Source organism: Ischnura elegans, chromosome 3 (assembly GCF_921293095.1).
Source record: "Ischnura elegans chromosome 3, ioIscEleg1.1, whole genome shotgun sequence".
NCBI lineage: Eukaryota > Metazoa > Arthropoda > Insecta > Odonata > Coenagrionidae > Ischnura > Ischnura elegans.
Window position 1 is genome coordinate 35,504,828 of NC_060248.1, and position 19,008 is coordinate 35,523,835.

The 19,008-nt window shown below is 35.5% G+C and overlaps 2 protein-coding genes across 4 annotated transcripts; one reads left to right on the forward strand and one right to left on the reverse strand.

The window, feature by feature from the left end:
* Positions 1 to 3,882: 3,882 nt before the first annotated feature.
* LOC124155660 (NADH dehydrogenase [ubiquinone] 1 beta subcomplex subunit 3) lies at positions 3,883 to 4,824 on the reverse strand. The gene is made up of 3 exons (XM_046529668.1): positions 4,701 to 4,824; positions 4,396 to 4,540; positions 3,883 to 4,143 (listed from the first exon to the last, which is right to left on the reverse strand). The coding sequence occupies exons 2-3, from the start codon at positions 4,533 to 4,535 to the stop codon at positions 3,966 to 3,968; spliced, it is 318 nt and encodes a 105-aa protein (XP_046385624.1). The 5' UTR covers positions 4,536 to 4,540; positions 4,701 to 4,824; the 3' UTR covers positions 3,883 to 3,965.
* Positions 4,825 to 4,877: 53 nt separating this feature from the next.
* LOC124155658 (tRNA (guanine-N(7)-)-methyltransferase) lies at positions 4,878 to 18,647 on the forward strand. 3 transcript variants are annotated; one of them, XM_046529665.1, is made up of 9 exons: positions 4,880 to 5,027; positions 5,240 to 5,268; positions 5,377 to 5,514; positions 5,594 to 5,730; positions 5,815 to 5,873; positions 5,963 to 6,088; positions 10,442 to 10,555; positions 17,386 to 17,487; positions 18,393 to 18,647. In XM_046529665.1, exons 3-9 carry the CDS (start codon positions 5,438 to 5,440, stop codon positions 18,513 to 18,515), a joined length of 738 nt encoding a protein of 245 aa, XP_046385621.1. In that variant the 5' UTR covers positions 4,880 to 5,027; positions 5,240 to 5,268; positions 5,377 to 5,437; the 3' UTR covers positions 18,516 to 18,647. The 3 variants fall into 3 exon arrangements, with proteins under 3 accessions (XP_046385623.1, XP_046385621.1, XP_046385622.1); XM_046529666.1 differs by having other exon boundaries at positions 4,893 to 5,027; positions 5,126 to 5,268; XM_046529667.1 differs by lacking the exon at positions 5,963 to 6,088 and having other exon boundaries at positions 4,878 to 5,027.
* The last annotated feature ends 361 nt before the right edge of the window (positions 18,648 to 19,008 follow it).

Consider the following 19,008-nt stretch of genomic DNA (forward strand, 5'->3'; position numbering starts at 1 on the left):
TGAATCAGTACAAAAAGACGAGAGTGGTAATCGCTCCGAGACATTTAGTGAAAGCTCCGGTTGGTTCCAGAATTTAAACGGCAAGCAGGTATTTTCAGTGCGGCGATATCAGGTGAATCTGCAAATGTTGATAGCGCACTCACCACAACATTTTCTGATGAACTCCAAGCTGTTATTGAAAGTGGCTTCTTTCCCCCTCTACTAGTTTTTAGTGTTGACGAGACGATATTCTTTTGGAAAAGAATGCATTCTCGTTCATTCATTTTCAGGGAAGGAAAACCTGGGTCAGGTTTCAAGGCATTTAAAGACTGTTTCACGTAGCTGCTAATGACTCGGAGGACTTCAAATTAAAATGATTTATCATTCATAAACTCCCCTAGCTATGAAATGGCATTTAAAGTAGCATTTTCCTGTCATTTCGATGAGCAAATAAAGGGCCTGGGTGACACAACAGTTGTTTTTAGACTAGTTTGAAAAATCGTCAACTGCCGGCAACGCATTACGATCCCCTGAGATAGCTGATGTTAGCCCACCCGCACGACAGGATGGAATTTCGAAAGCACGTAAGAATTTTTTTTAACGTGAATAAAAGTCTTTGAATGCGTGAATACTATCTTTAAAGATGTTTTAAACTATAAATATTTATAGAAATAATGTTATATAAGGCTTTTTATGGGATTATATATGTTTTAGAGGAAATTCAATACCCAAGACCTATGCTACCAGGAACGAATCCCTATCTTCCCTATGTTAAAACGCTCTCGTATAACGCAAATTCGTATAGCGCAAATACCCCAAGGAACGCATCCCTTGCGCTATACGAGACATGGGTGTATAGTAAAGCTATTGTACAAAAATGGCAATATACTTCAAATATATTGGTATAGAACCTCTGACAAAGCAAAAAACATGCAATGATGCATAAAGAATGAATATTCACGCCTTCTCCGCATAACATTGCGACGTGACATCACGTGCGACTATAGTCGTGCTCCCCACATGGGGAGCGGAGTCCGCTTGCGACTACAGTCGCTCTCCCCAGTTAAGGGGTTAATTCATACAACAAAAAACAAGAGTAACTTCAAAAATAAAAATATTATGTAGTGCTGTAACTGAATGAGCTGCAGTAGCACGAAATATAGTATAAATTATGTAACTAATTTTAAAACACATGAAGAGCAGTGGTGCTAACTACATTTGCAATCTCACAAAGCCTCAAAAATACAAATACGGTCAACAGCATATCTTCCTGCAATATCTTCTAGAGAAATTAAAGTGCAGATTAAAAACATAAATGAAGACATAACGGGGCCTGCCTCAAGCACAACGAGAACTACTTCAAAAGTTTCCTTCCTGATTCTTTTCGGCAAGTTCATTAAATGCATCGCAGTTCAAGTTCTGCTATAATCCTAACTTTTTTAGTAAAAGTACATTTAAAGCCCTAGCAAAGAGGGCACCTGCAGGCAGACGGAACCCACATAATAAGCCTGCTGACGGCGGGGCACTTCGAGGTGCCTCCAGTGCAGATCATTGCCGGTTGCCTAACAGAAGGCGCCCCTTGGACAGCGACGCCCCTAGGCATGCGCCTATTTTCCAGGGACAGTAAATCCGGACCTGCACACACCACCACTGCCTTGCAGATTGGCTCGGGTTTGAAGTTTGCCACCTTGGCAATTACTTTGGCATTTTGGAAGTCAATCACGTGTCCTGAGTCTGCATGCTCCACAACCGCTTGTGCTCTTCTATCCGGCTTTTCACGGAGTGTCCAGGTCAGCTCTTTTCATATATTTTTTTAGTATTTTGCTTTGGTATGATCATCAGATAAATAAAAGCCAGCATTAAACATTTGCAGCTACTAAGAGAACTTTAAAGCCAAATGAGTTATTTACACTTCTGATGCAATGCTAAACTATGCTACGACAATCTGAGAACTTACCATTTGTGAAATTAATTTATGAAATGCTCAACCAAACCATAAGCTTCGGAGAGGGTTTGGGTAATGTGTGAATTCATACACTGGAATGTTTTTCCAATTTCCATGGATTCAAAAATCTTAAATTTCAATAAAAAAGCCATCATTTCATTTAGTACTTCAGCGATTTACCACCATGGTTGGTTTTTTACAAGCATAATATAATTATTACAGCTTTCTCAAATCTGGCTCTGATTTTTCTGATCAAATCTGATTTTTGTTATAAATTTCAAGGCTCTGGCAACAGAAATTAATATTATGCGACTTCGAGCAAATTTCGGATCTGAGTCCCTCATCTCAGACTACAACTTGTAATAGTTGAGAGAAAGTCCGAGGATAAGTTATCCAGAATTAGTTATCTCCTAAGTGGATGCATGGCAGGAAGTCAACATGAGGGAAATTTTTTTGGGAGGTCTGAGGCTTATCTCACTCCCTAGCTATATTCCAGCGCACAACAACATTTACTCATACATTCAGACTTCTTTCTTGGTTGAGCATTGTGTAGTGGGACTATCGGGTAAAAAATGACTTTTTTTATGCCAAACTTATTTTTTTTTAATGCAGTCTGTATAACCTATTTAATGATACCTTCGGAGGGCCAAAATTTCGATCCCATCAATTTCAATTTACAGATGTTTTACAACACGAATTTCCCCTTTTTTTTTTTAGAGATAATCACCACCCATACTTATGAAGGCTTACCCAGACCTTACACCACACTGGAGTGCAGTTAGGCTAGCAAAAAATCACTTCATTGAAATGCCAAGTCCCAGTCATAATTTTTCAAACTTCCTTTTGTGAGATTTTGCCATCTACCCCAGCTTCAATGTCACTTCTAGCTAGATAAATGGATATTTCCTGCAACATAATGCCAATTAATTTTATTTTTGTTATCTAATTTTTGGATGATATTCATTTGCGTGTTTTCTACTAATCATGAACTTCAGCAAAAAGGAATTTGAATCGAAGCTCTAAAGGAATGAATATAATTCAATCCTGGAATGCAAAGAGTTAAGAAAAGGCAGTTAATGAAATATGAGACCTCTTACAGAGACACTAACTCCAACACACACCCCTAAATAGGTCTGCATCAATACTTGATGCACTCAGTGAGTAATACAAATTTTACATTCTTTTCCCTTCATGAGAAACTGAAAAGTGAAAAACATACTCTAAAAACCATACTCAGTTGAATGCTTGGTGGGCCCAGAAAATAGACCCCTATGAAAAATTTGAAACAGGTTTATACAATTTTTTCATAGGGGGAGTGCCGCATCGCCTCCAAAACGTTGGCCAGGTATGTGTACAGTGACGACTCGACTCCACCCCTAAGATCGAGATAGTGCAATGATACTCTAAAATATTCCACCCACATCACAGCATAATTTAAATCCCACTATATTCATTACCAATTGGAAAAATGATAATAATCAATTATAATTCCAAGGCTAAGACCAAAACTCAACAACAAGAGTGACTACAACTGAATTCTTAAGTCACCCCATAGTTAAATCGGAATTAAAAGAATGGTAATAGCTACTCACATGAAGAATGAGCAACCACAAAAGAGGAAGAATGGTCTAAATTACTTACCACACAGTATGAAAATCACAACATTAAAGTAGTTGAGGAAATATTAGTTCAAAGTTGCAAGAAAATTATAGTATCACCATCGATTGAAAATGTAAATTCACAGGTTACCATGAATGCACAACCTATAATTTATTTAATAACACCTGATCAACACAATTGGCATAAAAGATTGAGGTAGCATTCTTTGGGATGTTGAGATATGGATGGGAGAGTTAATATCATTTAGTAATATGTTGCCTGTTCTACTTCATTCTTCTGTACAGGTCAATAATTAAAAATCAACGTGGAGAAATCACTGGTCAAAAAATTACATCGAATTAATTTAAAATTTTATTAACAACCTATAATCTACCAACAATACCAATTATTATTTGAAGACTTCATGAACAACTATTAATGTTTAATGGTGACCATGACCGTGTCCATCATGAGCGGGGGAAAACTTTTCCAGGGCCTTCTCAATTGCGACGGTTGCGACGAAGGCACCTAATCCCCATTTAAAACCTCTAAAAAAGAAAGCATTCCCTCTTGAGCGGGGTGTGCCGAACTCCTTCACACTGTACCTCCACACTTCATTCCTAATATAGATAGAATAGAGAATAATTTTAGGTCGACAAATAAAAATAAATGTAAGGCTTGAGGAGGGCTTGCTATGTACAAGCTAAGTTTCCTCGTATACCAGGTGAAAAAATTGATTTAGGTCCATTAGAAGGACATTTTAAATGCCCAGATTTCAAATTGCGACAAAATAGAAAAACCTTTGATTCGGTAAAAGGGAGGGTCATGCCACTGAACACTAAAAAAGGTAGTCCAATTGTTTAAATGAATACCTTAGCCAGGGATCTTTTAAACCCCTTCTCTTCAAGGCATCTTGGACTTCTGCAAGCTCTGGTACTTCTTCGACTTTGAATTCCTTGTAATCTGGAACCACGTAGGGTTTGTGACCATGTCCGTGATGTCCGCCACCCATTGTTCCTGGGTAAATAATCAACGATGGTAGTGAAAAACGGTATGCATAATGTGTTGAAATAAAAGTTTACCAGGATGAAATTTCCCGAACGCACTTTCGTTTTACAAATTCATCATACGATTTTCAATCACCAAGAAATATACCAACTTTAACTTAATTACTTACTTTGTTTATAAATAAGGTCTTCAACAAACGGTGTTCAATGCAAGCACCTTACGATATCTTCCACTTTCAACAGTTGTAGACCTACGGGTGCCTACCGTCCCTAATGGGTGACGGATGTCTTGCGCCGATTGTTTGCACAAAATAAATATCGGTTGCGAATGTTACCGAAAGGTGGTGCATGCGTGGATCAACGTGAGGGGCGTTTAAGAACATGTTGATGAAGAAATTCTGCTCAAGAAAAATTTCCTGACACCGCCCGTGAACACTGTAATTTGCGTGATGATTATCTGACAGGAAAAAATTTTTCCGTGGAACTAAGTTTGAAAGGTATTCCTTCTATTTTTCAATTATGAATGAAATTCGATGCCCATTGGTGTGCATAACTGGTGCGACAGAGTTAAAGATACTTTATTTACTTGAAGTAGTTGTAATCGGAGCCGTCACCTCCAAACTCGGGATGTAAAGGAAAATTATTCTGGTTCCATGTATGCTCATCAGATGCTTGATCTTTCCTCATTGCCATCTCAATTATCTTTCAGACCTGCATTTTGTCTTAAGAAATAAGTAGGTAAGTGTTCACTGTTAGCATTAGTTACCCTAAGTTGGCATACTTGCAATATTGAAGGCCTTTGATTCTACTGTCGTACTTCTCTCATTGCATGTGTTTTGCTCACAGTTTCTGTCATCATCGACCTCGGATTGCTTCATTTCGTCCTCCATAATCCATCTTACCAACCATGACCGGCCATCCACAGAAAAAGTATTTTAGACAACGTGCACACTCTAACCCTATTGCAGACCACTGCTTCGACTAGTAAGTTTTTCTTAATAATTGTTCTTTTACTGCGAAGTTTATGTATGTACGACTCACCTTGTTTTTCACACCATTGCAGTCCGCCATCCCCCCGTTTAATGGATTGGTCTAAGCTCTATCCCAAGCACTATCCACCTGAGGATCCTTATGCAGTACAGGGTAAAACTAAGATGGTAGAATTTGCAGATATAGGGTGTGGTTACGGAGGTTTATTGGGTACGATTAATATTTATGCTTCACGGTTTCAGTTTTATCTTATATCTTATTTGTAGAATTCTCATTGCATTGTTGTTTTTTCAGTGACTTTATCGGATAAGTACCCAGAGACACTAATGCTTGGTATGGAGATTCGTGTCAAGGTATGGTTTGCTACTGTTTTGGTACTTGTTATTTTTTAAGGAAATTGTCCGGTACAGGCTTGTAAGTACGACTTGACATTTTGTTCCAGGTTTCTGACTATGTCATATCCCGAATTAATGCTATGCGTTCCAATAACCCAGGATCTTATGACAACGTAGCATGCATTAGATCAAATGCAATGAAATATTTGCCCAATTTCTTTTACAAAGGACAGGTGAGAGTTATTTATGTTTATTATAGCTGACCTGGCGAACGTTATTTTGCCTAATAAATTATTTCTAGTGAATATTTTGGTAGTCAAATAAAAACATAACTAACTAATTGTAAGTGTGGGGGGGGATGTGGTATAAGACTGAAAGAGGATTGGCGCTGTGTGAATGATGACTACCTATAAAAATAACAAAACATCAAGCATTCATTTTTTGAATTCATGGTGTTTCTTTAATCTTAATCAGTGGTGTCATGGTGCCGAAACTCTCTGGAACGCTGTTCCGGCACTGGTTAACAAAACAAATAATAGTCAAATAACGTATTTATATCAATTTTTTGCCTCAAAATTTCTAATTTATTCATTCGTAACCAAGACAAAAACTAGGTAATAAAATGTTAATAATGACTTTTAATAAAAAAGGAAAGTCCGTTCCATCACTTATCTTAATCAATACGTTTCAAATAACATCTCTATCACAAATTATGACAAAAAAAGAAACATTATCAGTCTCCAAGTGCAATGGAGTGTCAGATATTTATAGTGAGTCCATCTTTAGCCAACGGGAACAAACTGGATGGTTTACCCGCACGAGAACATGCCACGTTTTATTGTTCATGTGAAAAGCCCATATCTAAGCCACAAACAGACATCATTCGGCCGTGAAACTTATTGATTGTCATTGCGAATGCCAATCTAATTTGAAATTGAACCTGTTTGAATTCTATTGGCACATCTGTCAGAATAATTGGGATTCATAGTAATACATCTTCTTCTTGGAACTTGCCATTTCAAATGCTGGCTTTGATGCAACGTTTTTCATCAATTTTTTAAATTACTAATCACGTGCTATTGCGTGGCCGTGGTGGGTTCATATTACGAAGCAAAATAACTGGAGACCCAACGTTCAGCTGTAAATGGTGCGGTGGCATGCCTGGAAAACCCAATAAGTTCAAAAACCCTGCTGGATAATTCTCAGCTACGTTTGGTAGGGCAAAATGTATCGATAGATTTGTATGACACCAACTCCCCTGGAAGCAACTGTTGTATCTTGGAATTCAAATCATTGGCAGCTACATATTTTGCTTCTAAAGTGCTTATTCTGCCAGCCACTCATGACTCAAGTATAGTGTGCGTACTTGTCAATTGGAGTATTTGCAAATAAATGGTTGTGCAGTAATCGGTCGGCAATGTTATGTATTCAGTATTTTCATGTGGTTCATTATTATTTCAAGTACATAATTATACCAGAATGATTAAAGGACTATATAACTATACCCATACATTTACTTTTCCATCGCCGATATCTAACAGTTGTTAGGCCCTAAACTTTAGTGAGTGAGAGAAAGCTTATTGAATTTTTTAACAACTTTAACAAAGGAACTAAACTTAAATAGTGACTTGTAAATAAACTTAGAAAGAGATACCAATCAACATAGACATTAGTGATGTCAAGGGGACAGTAAGCCAAAAATGCTAAAATTTCAGCATTTTTATGATTTGTTTTTCAAAATTCACGTTAAATCATGTGGAAAAAGAAATTAGAATGCAAGAATAAATATTTTTATTTCCAATGGTGTCTGTTTCAACTGTATGTGACCATTATCACCAATTAAAATATGCAAAAGAGAAAAGATCTGTGAGTGTTAATAACGAACATTGCGTGTATTTCTTGTGGAAATGATTTAGGATCCATTCTAGGGCATCATGGGCCCTGTGGAATAATGAAAAATAGTTTACATCCTATCCTCAGACCCACTGGGTATATGTACCCACAAAATTTCATAGGAATCTGTCAAGGAGTTTTGGAGGAGTTTGGCAAAAAAACTGTGACACAAGAATTTTATATATTTGATAATTGAGTAGAGTTGTTATTTATATAAGTTCTCAAGATATGTTTTATATATATTTTACTTAAAAAGTATCCATTTACTTTTACATTGTAAATTGGGTCTCATTAATCAATCCTTGGTCTTAGTTTCACTATATGAACCAAGTTTCCAGGCTTTGAAACATTAAAAAAAAACATGTTCTCTAGAGCTTGATGAAATTTATTTTTTTAAATATTGTGTCACCTGGTTGTCTTTACGAACTTCAATTTTTTGTCAGAGCTGATTCTCTAGTAAGAAGATTGGATCTGTAAAACATTTGATTTGTCAAATGCTCAATGTTACCCTTTTCTATTTTCTACTTGACTGTGAAAAGTATGGACCTCTTCTTTCAACAGCTCTTCTTTTTTTTTTGGTTCTTTGCAAGACTTATATTTTACTCATAAGAATGACTTCTTCATGTTTTATGAATTTATTTCATGATTGTGATACAATTGATGCCGCATTCATTTTCTGAAGCAGAGAATGGAACGAAAGAAATATGACATTAATGTCTTTAAAATCTGTAGAACTCAAAGTTCCTCTCAATTATGTGGTATTTCTTCGTCAAGGATCTGCCTTCATTGTAATGTGCACTTTAGGTCACTCTTTCAGTCTTATTTTGATGAAAAATTAACCAAATTAATTCCTTTGTGCACACTTTTTTGTGTTGTTACACTTTTTTTTGGGTCACAAACGTTTCTTTTGTATTTGTTAAAATCTTATTTATTGCATATTATTATTATTATTGTTGTTTGGCCTTTTTACAGTAGCCCCTTTAAAATAAGAAATGAAATAATGACAAAGTTACTTGTTTCAAACCCTATGGATGATCTGGATTGTAAGTGTTGCTCTCTTCACTTTAAGGACACCTTTTTAATAATATATAATATATATTTATTCCACATTATGGTACATGAAATTTTAATAGGTTACTCAAGCATGAGTTTTTACAAAGGTGGAATATAGGCACCCCTGTGGTAAGAACCAGTGTTGGGGTTGCCATCTCCTAAATTAAACATACAGCTGGCTGGTGCGGCCAAAAACAAAACAATATACCGTAAGTAATGAGTCAAAGTGCGCTTTTCTTAAGCGTCTGTTCCTTTGAGAAAAACTATGAAAAATTGAAACATAAAATAAATGAAAACAAATACATCAATTACCATGATACATAGAAATATTTCATACACTGTACAGAAATCATACGAATAACATACAATACAATGTAAAAAATAATGTGCAAAGATAGTATTTAGAAGTACACTTCAATATTGTCTATAGAGAATAACCATATTTTTAATTCATGTAAAAACAACGTGAGGGACTTTATTGATGTGATACGAAATGGTAGGAGGTTAAACATCTTACTTGCACAATATAAATAAAATCTTCTGAAAGCTTCATTATTAGGTTGTGGAATAGATACTCTATTCCGTGACCTCAAGCCATGATAGGGAATATTTGCGTAGCCATTGACATTTCCTCCTCTGATAAAAAACATGCGTAAAACTCTATAAACATATAAATATCTGAGTGGTAAAATACCTAGTAATTTAAATAATGGGTAAGAAGCGTCGTCTCTTATTCTCTATATCTCTTTTCCAATTAAATCTCTACTATTTTGATGATTTAAGACTCGAAGTAAATTTAAAAGTATTGTAAGCTATGTTAGTGCTCATTATTGATATACTTCAACCCTTTAATGGACATGACGAAGCTTAAATTCTCAGTCATAATCCTTAGTTAAGGCCTGCATCGCCAGCAAAACACGTCGGGTCAGGAGGCCATTCTTGGAACAATCCTTTTCCTCTTCTCAGCATGAGTGACTTGTCATTGCCACAGGAGAACACAATGTACATGAAAACAATCTACACAATGCATGGGCATGCACGTATTTGAGACTTTCAGACATAATTGAACTTGGTGGCTAAACTGCTACTTGAGTGAGTGTGGGTGTAGTTGCATTTGTAATATTAATTTTATTAGGTTAGGTTTTATTGGTACGAGGGTTGCCTCTGCCTAAGGAATATAAATCACTCATAAATCTGATTTTTTTTAGTGCATGAGACATTTGTTCCTAAGAGCAAATATCCTGGTTAATGAGTGTATGAGTAGGTGTTAGTGTTCTTCTTATTTTTTGTTGCTGTTTTATTTAGTTACATTTTGTTCATCGATTCATGTTTTTGTTTTCCTTCCTAACAATCCCTTCCTTCTCTCAATTGCTTCCTTGCCTATTGAAGCGTATTGCCTTTGGGAATTTATTTTATTTCAACTAATGCATTGCTATAGAATGTTAAATGGTGATTAAATGATAGCTAATTTGTGATTTGTAGAGACAGTGGTAATGGAGTATTCTTGACTTCAGTCGGTAACCTCAGAGAAGTTTCATTAAATATAAACTAAATGGGTTTAAGATATGACCTGGAGTATAATGTGTTGAAAGAAACTATGTTTATCATATGAATGTTTATGTCGCTCATTCTTCTTTCAGCTTAAGAAGATGTTTTTTCTCTATCCAGATCCTCACTTCAAGAAAGCAAAACATAAGTGGAGAATCATAAATACACAGTTGCTGGCAGAGTATGCATATTGTTTGGCGATTGGAGTGAGTACTTCAAATCTTTTTGGATATTATTAACACACAGCTAGTCAGTGATAAATCTTTATGGGCCACTTGCAAGTGCACCAGGATCCCTTGAATTCATTGTAGGCCAGGCAATCCAAAACTTCCTTAGTGGAATTTTTTTGAGCCTTTGAAGTATTTACTATTGCATTTTGTTAGTCGCCGTGGCTCTATCGTCTTTGTCATCCGCCGAAGGAGTATAGGGAAATTCATGCAGAATAAGGAAGAATTCACATGTCGAAACAATCATGCTTTATTCTTACTTCATTAGCATACCCACGCTGACTGACCAATGTGCCGGCATCTCCCTCTTGTCAGCGCTTCAGTTATTGGTACGGGTGCATGGCAAGATCATATTCACAGCATGTCTTACCTTACACATTCATGCTAGCACTTCCTGTGGCTGACAGGATTGGGTTGTGGGGAATGTGGAAAAAAGGAAAGATAAAAAATGCTGACTTTGGGTGAGAAAGGAAAGAAAGGGAGAAATATGACAGCCACCACTTACAAATTCTTTTATTAGAAGATTGATATTCTTGACAGTAGCATTTAAAATTTTCATTCCTGGATTCGGTAATTTTTACGTTTTGAATGAAGCACCTTTGCCTGGTACATAGCTGGTTTATGTCTTAAATTATGTTATTTTGCTATGAATGTTTTAGTGCTCTTTCATTTTTTGCTAGTTCATATCTCCTGCAGTAAAAGTGGCTTGGGTGATTATCTATTACTTAGTGCCTTATCAATTTCTAGTATGTGGCTCTTGCAGTAAAAGTGACTTGGTTATAACCTATTATAAGATGGGAGAGGCTAAGGCAAATGAGCATGAAGGTCGATCATCAGCCTGATTCACAAAAGGATAGTCAACCTGAGATGTGATAGCAGTAATGAGGGACTTAGGTAAAAGGAGCTTAAAATATACATAATTAGGATGTGTATACTTGCTGTGTGGATTTGGAAAAAAAACATTTGATAAGTTAAAGTAAATGGATATTTATGGTATTTAAAAGAATGCCAAAGCATTTTTTGACTAATTTGTACGATTTTACTCAGAATTTTATAAAAAATTATCGTGTTGAAGGTAGTTTTTCAGTTACACCTATTCATGTTTATGAAGTCATTGATAAAAAATTTCACCTCTTTTGTTGTCTTTTGACTTGTGAAGAATATTTAACGTTTACCTCTTGGCCAATAAATTGGCCCATGGCATGTATCCCTTACGTCTGTAGATCAGCTGGCTGATATTTAAAATGTTAAACCAATTGGGGTTTGTGCTGATTAGTCTATTGTGAAAAGACTTGGGGACTGGTAAATGTGTGAGGGAAAATGGTAAAAGTAGATATGTTGGCACAATTATTATTGGAGTAACTTAACTATGTATTTGCGCAACAAATTGGGCACAGCTTTGAGGACATCAGAAAGAAAATTGTTTAAGCAAATGTAGTATTTATGAATACAAAAGAGCTTGTGAGTTCCTGGTCATGTGCAAGTGTTAACAAAAGGCTATTAAAGACTGCAAAATCAAGTGTAACATTTTACCTTGCAAAGAAGTGGATTATAAAGAGGACAAGAAAAGATGGGAAATATTTGAGATGTGAGGGTGAAGGAGGATGAAGGTGAGATAGCCAGAGAGGAAAAGAGGAAGTGTTAAATATTTTGGGTGAGGATGGGAAACTTCTTGATGTAATACTGAGGAGACATGAGTTTGGATGGAGCGAGTATTAAGCATTAAATGCCTGCTGGAAAACTGTTGGAGAGAAGTTTACCGGGGAAGGGGGAGGAAGAGAATGTGATTAATTGATGGATTGAAAGGGAATAGGCCGTATTACGAATAGAAGAGAGAAGGTGAATAAGGGAGTAGGGTGTGTGGGTGAGCTGAAGTGATTTGCAAAATACTCTCATGTAAACCCACCATGACAAGTAGGTAAAATATCCATATTCATTAATAATGGAGCAGTTTTTATTTCGTATTATTTTGTGCATTTTTGTGGGAATATTCATTTTTTAGTGTTTATTAACACTTTCAGTGCGGATGACATATATATATGCCATGAAGGCTTTTCCATTCAGACGGAAGACATAAATGTATGTCTTCGGGAGTTCGTTTTTCTGCTGGTCACTAGGGTGCTCCGAGCACGCCTAGTGTCTCTTTTACACCCTCCCGCAGTTCGGAAGTGACCTTACACCATTGCGGAAGTGTCCGTTTCTTGTTCTACGCGTTCCTTCATTTTTAGTGTTTTTTTGTTTACTTTAGTACTATTTTTGGAACAATTTGGCAGGTTGAGATTTTTCTTTTCATTTCCTTCACTATTTTTTCATTATTCTTATCGTAAATATCCCATCATGTCTTACAAATGGATTATTTAAAAAAATTTGTTTCTTTTACCTTCCTTTTTAATTTATTCATATTTTATGTGCTATCACAAAAATTATGATTAGGCTAACTTTTTTATTAAAAATATTTACCCCCGTTTCATACTCACTACATTATAAAAAAATGACCTTAGTGTGGTGCTTCAGTTAATTATGTTATATTTGAATTTCTTTCTCTAGGAACTTTTTTTATTATTGCAAATTAGGTTCATCCGGAGTGATTTTTTTGGGTCTTTTTCCTACTTTTACGGCATATTTTCTCATTCGTTTCCTTAGGTCAATTACCAATCCTTTATTCATTTTGATTTTATTTCATTTTCTGAGTTATTCATACGTCTTGGGGTTAGTTGCAGACTTTCTTCCTTTTCATAAAAAATATCAAATTAATCGCGTATGCAACACTGCATTACATAATGTACAGTATTGGTCTGTATTTTTTTACTCTTGTATTTGTTTCCTTACCTTTGTAAAAAAAATTGGGGAAATTAATATATAAATTCAGAAGCATTTTAAGCATTGCGACATTTAACCATTATTTATTCCCTTGAATTAGTATTTTTATCTTATTTTTTAATTTATTCATATCTTATGTGCAACCACAAAAATTATGATTAGACTTAGTTTTTGTTAATAACGTGTATTCCCATCTCAAAACTCACTATTTTATTCCAAAATGTTTTATACTTTATTAATAATTTTTAAAATCAGTAATGCAAATTACTTTTTTTTTTTTACATATTTTGGGTTTTTATCCTAATTTTATGGCATATTTTCTCAGTCTTTGCTCCACATCAATTACTTGTCCTCTGTTCATTATGGTGTTTTCATTTTGTAGGTCATTAATACGTTCTAATGTTAGGTACAGATGCAGTTTTACTTTTCATAAAAACTAACATATTAGTCACATATGCAACACTCCATTACACAAATTGTACCATTTTGCTGGATAATTGTTAAGGCTCAAGGTTGGAGTCCCTCCCTACCAGCGACACTCCCAGGGATTATTTCAACTTGCAAATGAAATTTTCTTTGAAATAATCCTCACGGAGAAAAATGCAGAAAGCATTTTCCTCCGAAATCCTTCACCAAGGGCCTTCACTAAGGGTATAATGGGTTGGAAGCCGTTGGGCAAGGAGAACTGGAAACTTGGCTGGGCCTTCTTCTCCACATGGGCACAATTAGGGTTAAGACAATTTCTAACGATTGGAGGAGGTCAGAGTTAGTGTGAGTACCGATATTCGGGGAGAATATGTGCCGTGATAGGTTTTTAGGAATGATGCAGGCTCTTCATTTCTCTGCAAACCCTCGAGAAAATGAACCTTCACCTAGGGATAGGCTGCATAAAATTAGAGCCCTGCTTGACTGTTTCCAGCAGTCCATGAAAGCCCTTGTTTCTTCGGGTAGGGAATTGTGAGTTGACAAGTCAATGGTGCTTTGGAGGGGTTGGCTGATATTTAGCCGATATTTATAGGCTAAGAGGCCTAAGTATGGCACTAAAATTTGCATACTTTGTGAGCCCTTTGGCCTTGTGTTGAGGCTCATAGTGTATGGCCGAGCTAGTGATATTGAAGTCAGCGGTCGGAGCCACACAGAAAATGTTGTCCATAAATCGATGCGTGATTTCAAGGAAATGGGACACAGTTTACGTATGGACAATTTTCATAGTAGCGTGAAGCTGACCCAAGACCTACTTGAAGAGCGAAAATTTTGGTCTGGCACTCTACGGGTAGGTAGAAAAACAAGCCCGATTGATGTCAGCAGTGCAAAATTGAAGAAAGGGGAGATAATTTTCTGCTACACCAATGATGCGATTTGTGTTTTCAAGTGGAAAGACAGTGGGATGTGAATTTGGATGCAAATTTTTGGATGTGCCTAGCACACAAGGGTCCAAGTGAAAGCTTGCGGCATTTGCCAAATACAACATGAACATAAGAGGAGTTAATCATTGTGACCAACTCTTGTCTTATTACCCTTGTGAGCCCAAATCCCTTAGGGAGTATAAGGAGCTGGCAATTAATCTAATTCAAATGATAGTTGTAAATAGTTTTATTTTGTATTATAACGAATTTAGTGGGGCTGAGAAAAGCCTGCATGAATTTAGGTTAGAGTTAATTGAATCCCTGCTAAAAATAGGGTCGCAGCCGGCCCCTCCTAAGCCCATAGCTACCTATCACTGCCATGCCGGAGAGAAACAGAAGAAGCAGAAAAGTTGCAGGGAGTGCCATAGTGAAGGCATCAGTAGGACAGTGACTACGATTTGCCCAGAATGTGAAGGTCAACCAGGGCTCTGTCTTAGGCCTTGCTTTCAAATATATCATAAAAATTTGTAAGAATTTTTATTGAAATGTTTCAATTTTGCAATAACTCTGAGGTAACATAGATTTGCTTTGATTAAGAAAAATGTTTACTCCATAAATTTATATTTTTCTTGCCGTTCATTGTGTGTTCTACTTCTGTGACAAATTCTGTTGTATTACTTCCAACACCATCGTTATGAAGGAAAATCACCCATCCGTCACTTGAGGTTACAGCGAAAATATCATCCGCATTGAATGTTTTAAGGATGCTTGTTTTAAGATAGTTTTAAAGGCAGCTATGTTTATGTAAGGTTAATTTGCCAGCTTGCAATTCCATAGTGATGGAAAAAATGAAATAACCTTCAATTTTGTACTTATTTGCTAGTGGGTGAAATTTTTATGAGATGTAATTAAAAATTTAACTATGATTAAGTCTTTTGTAAATAAATGACTCCTTTTATATGATTAATGCAACTGAAGATGGCATATATTGTCAAGAAACGAATACAAAATGCTCTAAGTAAACCCATCATCACCAGTAAAATACCAATTTTTAATAATGATAGAGCAGTTCTTATTTCATATGATTTGGTGCATTTTTGTACCAACATTCATTTTTCAGTGTTTCTTAAGGATTTATTGATTGTTTTAATGGCAGCTACAATTATGTAAATTTAGTTTGCCAGCACACGATTCCTTAGTGATGGAAAAAATAAAATAACCTTAATTTTTTTATGCATATGTGTGTATTTGCAAGTGGGAGAAATATCGATGAGGTCTGATAAAACTTGAGCCTATGATTTAGTCTTGTGCAAATAAATGACTCCATCTACATGACTAATATACCTACCTGAAGATGGTATATATATTGTCATTAAATGAATGCAGTAAACATGGCTGCATGAATGATTTGGGAAACACAGATCGATAATTTAGGGTAACCTTTAATGGTGAACTTGATTTTTTCCCTGGTAGTTTATGGTCACATTTGATGAATATTTAGATTCAGATTCCAAAGATTGACGTATCAAAGCAGTTGAATCATTTTTCATATCATTTTGTATTGTATACTTTTTTATGGGTATTAATCCCAAAAACTCCTACACATATTTATAAATTCCACTACAATAATACTATTTACTTAATGGTACTATGTATTCACAGCAATGCATAAGCATGTTTTATTTTTATTTTACTGCATAACTTCAAAATACATATTAATATGGAGGGAAAAGGTATCCTGAAATGTTAGTGCTGCCTCTATTGTTCTGAGAGAAAATCAGTTTCCTTTGTGATGGCATATCATTGAAGTTTCTCATCTAGGTAAATTCAAGTACTCTGCATCATCCTGATATTTTTCAGCTCACCAGTTGGTGATGGAATCTCAGTGGCTTGCCTGCACCAATCTCAATTTGTGGTGGTCACATAAGGTAATGCTTATTTTATGCCATTGAAATACATATGTTGCATTTTTAATGGTTTCTATTTTTCAAGGTTGACACTGAGAAAATCATTTAACCTTGCTTGAAAGTACAAGCAGTTGCTAGATCTGTTGAGGGAAATTCCTGATAATTTTTTCCTGGAGAATTGAAATGAATGCTTTTAAGCCTTTTGGTAAGATTTATCCAATGCATAACTTTTCAGCTGGCCAGTGAAAATTATGCTCGGGATTGGCAAGTCCTGGTTTTCTATTATCTATGTAATTATTTCCCTGCAAATTATTTGTGTGATGCCTTCTCAGGATTTCCACCGGTTCTACTGATGCCCTCTATTATATGTGTGACCTGAAAGAAAGATGATGCCCTGTGCTTGAATTTCACTGTTTGTACATTAGGCCCAAGAAACCTGTTGCATCAGAAATGAAGATAGTTTTCTCTTTGACAGAACGTGATGGCACAAAATTTTTTGGGATACTTTTTTCACAATACATAGTTCTAAAACTCTTTATATTCTTTATGGGTTGATTTGTGTTATGTCCTGCAAAATGTGGTTACTAATATCATAGAGTAAGTATGTAACTTATCTTAGAGTAAGTATACATAAGAATATACTTACTCTATGCTAATATTTTGCTATCTGAATTCTTAGGTTAGGGTCTTGTTATCCCAACAAGCTCATTTTTTTATGGCTCACTTCTATCCACAGGGGCTTATATACACGGTTACTGATGTTAAAGATCTCCATGATTGGATGGTTCATCACATCAGTAATCACCCTCTCTTTGAGCAGTGCTCTGAAGCAGACCTGGTAAGACTTTTTTCCATGCCTCTGTTTTTGTCTGTGATTTTTTTGTCACTTGATCCTTGGATGGGAGTTTTAAATGCAGTTAACCAAAATTTGAGTTTGTTTTTCATACTATTTACCGATAAAATGTCAAATGACGAGATTAACTACTGAAAATACAAGTTAAGAAATTTGCATCATTATTCATCAAATCTACGATAAGTATAATGAGTTCAGGTCTCTCATGTAATCTGATCAGCTTTAGGGTTTTAGATAAGACAATTCTTTCTTTTCATGCCCTAATTAGAGCTATGTAGTAGTATTCACAGACAATTTCATGAATGAGGAATCAAATCAATACCATGATTTTTTAGAATGTGAAAGAAGTAAGTTCTTCAAGCTATTTACATGTCATAAAAATAGCAATGTTGAGCTGCTCGTTGCCTCTAGGGAAAATTTGTGAAGGCAGGAAATCCAAATTCCCATCAAATTAAAAAAAATAATGGTGCGTTTGTGCGTCAGTGCGAGATTGTTTGTGTAAGGAAATTGGAATTGTTTCTGTCCAGGTTTTTCACACTACATAGAATCAAGACAGTGTTTTCTCTTTAAAAATAGAGTTTCATGTGCCTAAAATTCTAATAACGATTGACAAAGATGACTTCTTGAAAATTCATTCCAGATGGTTCATAAAGTGATCCCGGCATGACATAAGAATGTTTTTCACCTAGATAAATGTTGTCTAGTTTTATTTGCCTTTGTTCTGACAGTTTTTCTTCATATTGACAAAACTTTGTATTATAGAGTTTACTGTATAAGAAAAAATGCACCAGCTTGACTGCTTGTGTTTAGTCAAGAGGTGCGTTCAGAGTACAGATATTGTTCTGAGTCCTTTATCCTTTCTAAATTTTGTACTTGTTTTCAATCTCCAGGAGTCGGACCCTGTTGTGTCTTACCTTTTTGAAAGTTCTGAAGAAGGAAAAAAAGTTTCAAGGAACCATGGTGATAAATTTCTAGCTGTTTTCAGAAGAATTGAAGCTCCTCAGCTGCCATAAAGAGATTGTTAATATTGATCATGAATTGTGTTGGAGTGTGATTTCATGATGGTGTAAGATGATCTTTAAGATAATGACGAATTCCATGATACCTCCACCTATTTGGAAGAATAAATAAGGTTTTGTTAAGAATATTAAACCATTTATTCTTTGTCATGCTTTTGAAACCCTTTTGAGTGAGGCATGCACGTATTTGGCATTGTTTCTTTCCAGCTTATGACCTCTTTTCAGATGTTCTGCTGTACTTTTACTTCAAAATCATAATCTATGTAAGGACATGCATTTCAGCCACTTTTACTTCATTACTACCAGAAACATTTGATCCTTTAAAAATGGTGACCACCATGGCCAAATATTTTATGCTCTTATGTTTTCAGAAGTCAGTTAATCGTTGAATGTATTTTAATTTTACAATTTTACAAAATTTTCAATTTTTGTGGGTTTATATTATGTTCATTGCAGAGGTTGTTGTCATTTATATGATCCATTTTTG